Below are 3,649 nucleotides of genomic sequence, written 5' to 3' on the forward strand. Positions count from 1 at the left end.
GAAAAATAACCTTAAATTATAAAGTCGTATAAACAACTTTACATACAACTTTAATTACAATTTGATGATTTTTCCTTGAAAGCCACTTAAAAGCTAGGCTTATATGTGAGACATTTCAAATTTAACTTTGAAAATTTTCCTAATGAACGTCGGTATTTAACATTTAGATTTTATTTTTGTTCCAGCTGTTTGTAGTTTAAATGTTTTTTCAAATAATTTTGAGTTAATAAAAACAAAAGAAATAAATAAAGTCAAGTTTGTCTACAGTTTGATGTATTCCTTAAACGAACTAAAATAATAGTTTTTATGGGAATGCTTTTTTTCATTTTGTAGAATCTTTTTTTAATTTCCTCATTCCCATAATGATTTATATTCAAATCAAAATCTTGTTTAAACATTTATAGCCTACCCGTTTTTAATCTAAGCCACGACCTTTGAAAAGTAAAACAAAATCCTAAAAAAGCTGAAAATAGCTGAGCTAGAACAAATTAAACTACAAAGATTATTGTAAACAAAAAATGTTTTTGGTTTTTAACTAAGGTGTAATGATTTTATAATAAAACCTAACTAATTTTATAGAATTGTCTATAACTTGAATAACGAGCTTTAATTGTTAAAATTCTTTTAACTCTTTAAATGACTGAATTTTTACTTGGGTATTTTTTTGATTTATAGAATATTTTAACTTCTATTTTGCAGCTGCGTAATTTTAGTTAACAACCAAAGGGTGTAAATTCAAAACTTTAATATTAAAAAACGATTTATATTGAAGAAAACCTAGTTATACACTTTAGACATTTACTAAATAAAACTTGTTAACTGCAAAAACTTTTCTTTAACGAAACTCTTTAGTTTTTTGTTGTATGCTTTTTCATATTTTGTGGTTGTGAAATTTCACAAAAAGCTCGAGGGCTTGTATTTTTAAACTACATAACTGTTGAGGAAAAAATATTCACAAAATTTTTCTTAAAAGAATTGACGCTAACATAAATCATGTGACACCTTACAAGGTGCTTCATGTTTACAGTCAATTGTTAAACGGTGTAAAGAATGTGTTAATTGCTCGAGTGTGTATAGACTAAATAATATATTAAAACGTATTTAATGCATTGTCGTGCTCATAAATTGCTTTGTTTACATCTTCTACGTAAAAAAAATAAATTCTGATTTACATTTTTTCATTTTCTTTTTAAATTGCGATTACATGTTAAACATCTTGTATCAAAAGTTATATTTTATAGCCACATATATAAACTTTCTTTGAGAATTTTAAATCGTAAAGCTAGTTCTTTGTACCATGTTATATTTAAAAACTCGTTTGAAAGCTTTTAGAAAAATACTTTATACAACGAAATAGTATTTATTCAGTTCGAAACATTTTATTTAAAAACATTTGCTCTTGATGAACTATTCCGAAGTTTTCTTTGACTAAATTAACTAATACTTTATACTTTTATAATTCAAATTAAAAACTTATTTAATTAGTTAAAAAAATTTAAAAATTTAACTATTTTTTTGAGAGATGTTAATACATTTTTAAACTTTTAACACGTGTTTTATTTAACCAGGGATCGGCAAATTATGGACCACGGGCTGAATTCGGCTCGGAAAACAAAAACTTCAAACCCACTAAATACTTTAAACCTAATAACATACATTTTATAACAATAAAAAACCGTATTTGTAGTGATAAAAAAAATACCTATTTTTATTAAATGGTCACTCTCTATAAGTGCTATATCATTGTTTTTATTGTCTAACTTTTGATTAAAATTTGCGCTTCCAAATTATAACTATTTAAAAACAACAGGGCGAAAACTTTTTCAATACAGTTTGGCCGACAAAGCAACTTTTTTTTGAAAAATTGACTTATAAAAGGGTGTCGACTCATGCCATTTATCTTAAATGTTAAAACAAAGTTTGTTTATATGTGGAGTTTTAGAACATATGACGTATGTATTATAAGTTTTTCGTACAAAAAAGCTTTTACGTATTCGCAAAGTTTTTGAAATTATGATTGTAACTTAAATTTTTCACACGGTTAAGCAGACTTTTTGTTATAAATATTAAAAAACTAAGCTTTTTGTGTGCTGTATTGCAGTGCTTCTGAAATGGGGTTCCGCGGAACCCTAGGGTTCCGCGACGCCTCTCAGGGGTTCAAAAAAATAATATTTAAGTAAAAAAAATAAATAAATTATAAAACTTCAAAAAAAATAGTACACACAAAATGGAAAACATAAATAATTATAGCATTCATTGATCTGCTTAGTGTGTATCTAGTGGTATTCATTATTAATAGGTGTCCTGGTTGCGCAAATTTTTGTAAATTTTTTGAATTTCTATTTTTAGTGAAGTCATTAAAATACTGGTATTATCACAAAAGCAAACAATGTAGGAGCGATCAAAACAAATTCTAAATGTTGACACAATAAACTAAATAAAAGATCTTTATCGGAAACTTATTTCTGGTATATTATATTGTTTCAAATGCTGTAAAAATGTTTAAAAAGATGTCTATTAGCTTGATTTAAAATTTAGTATGTATAAAAGCTTATATTCTACTTAAAAAATGCTACTTTAATGAAATGAAATGTGTCGAAAATTATTTCATCAGCAAGGGTTTAGAGTGGAATAAATGTGTCGGCATTTGTACTGACGGTGCAGCGTCTATGACTGGGTCCAAAAATAGTGTAGTGAGGAAAATAAAGGATAAAACAGTTGAAACTAAATGGATACATTGTTTTTTACATAGAGAAAATGTTGCAACAAGACATCTTCCTTCTTGATTACAAGAATTTCTCTCAGCGTCGATTAAAACTGGTAATTTTATAAAGAAAAGTGACACAAAGGCCAGATGTTTCAAAAACTCGTGTGAAAGTCTAGATGCTGACCATCTGCGACTTCTTTATCACAACGAAGTTCGCTGGCTGTCGAAGGGGCAGACACTGGTTCGTCTCGTTGAATTAAAGAAGCAGGTGTTCACCCAGTAAGCAACGGTTAGCAAAGGTTAGCAATGGTAATTTTGCGATGTTTCACCGGTTTGATGAGGTCCATGAAAAATGCATAGAATTCAACTTCTCTGACGAAGTATACAACCATCTTGATCTTTTGTCTATAAAGTTTCAACATTATTTTCCTGAAGATGTTCACATCGGAAATTTATGGATTTTGAAAATTTTTATGTGTGATATTGCTTCAGAAGAAGTGAATCTTCCTACAGATACAGAAAACGAACTGCTGCAACTATCTGAAGATAGCAATTTAAAATTGGGTTTCAAAGGGAAGGAGTTTTTAGACTTTTGGATATGTGCAATTTCAAAGTACCCCGTCTTAGCAAAGCGTGTAGTAAAATTTATTTTACCATTCATCACCACTTATCTTTGCGAGTCCGTCTATTCGCATGTAACAGACATTAAAAAGAAGCAAAGGAACTTAATGCTGACTCCAACCTTATCTGTCTGTCTCCGTCTCAGTCTATCCAAAATCCAGTCACACATTGACATGCTTGTTGCTAAGAGACAAGTTCAAGCTTCACACTAAATGTTTTTTATTTATTTTTTGTTAGGCATCTTACCCGTTTATTACAGTAATCTTTGAATTCGATTAGGTTCATGTTCATTTCGTTATTGTTTGTAGCTCTCATTTTGTT

At 28.7% G+C, this 3,649-nt stretch overlaps 1 protein-coding gene across 1 annotated transcript; it reads left to right on the forward strand.

Moving 5' to 3' along the window:
• The first annotated feature begins 2,585 nt into the window (after positions 1 to 2,585).
• LOC145840624 (SCAN domain-containing protein 3-like) lies at positions 2,586 to 2,990 on the forward strand. Its single transcript, XM_082947944.1, has 2 exons — positions 2,586 to 2,739; positions 2,806 to 2,990. The coding sequence occupies exons 1-2, from the start codon at positions 2,586 to 2,588 to the stop codon at positions 2,988 to 2,990; spliced, it is 339 nt and encodes a 112-aa protein (XP_082804070.1).
• Positions 2,991 to 3,649: the final 659 nt, after the last annotated feature.

Source organism: Thalia democratica, chromosome 1 (assembly GCF_965202585.1).
Source record: "Thalia democratica chromosome 1, ktThaDemo2.hap1.1, whole genome shotgun sequence".
Lineage (NCBI taxonomy): Eukaryota > Metazoa > Chordata > Thaliacea > Salpida > Salpidae > Thalia > Thalia democratica.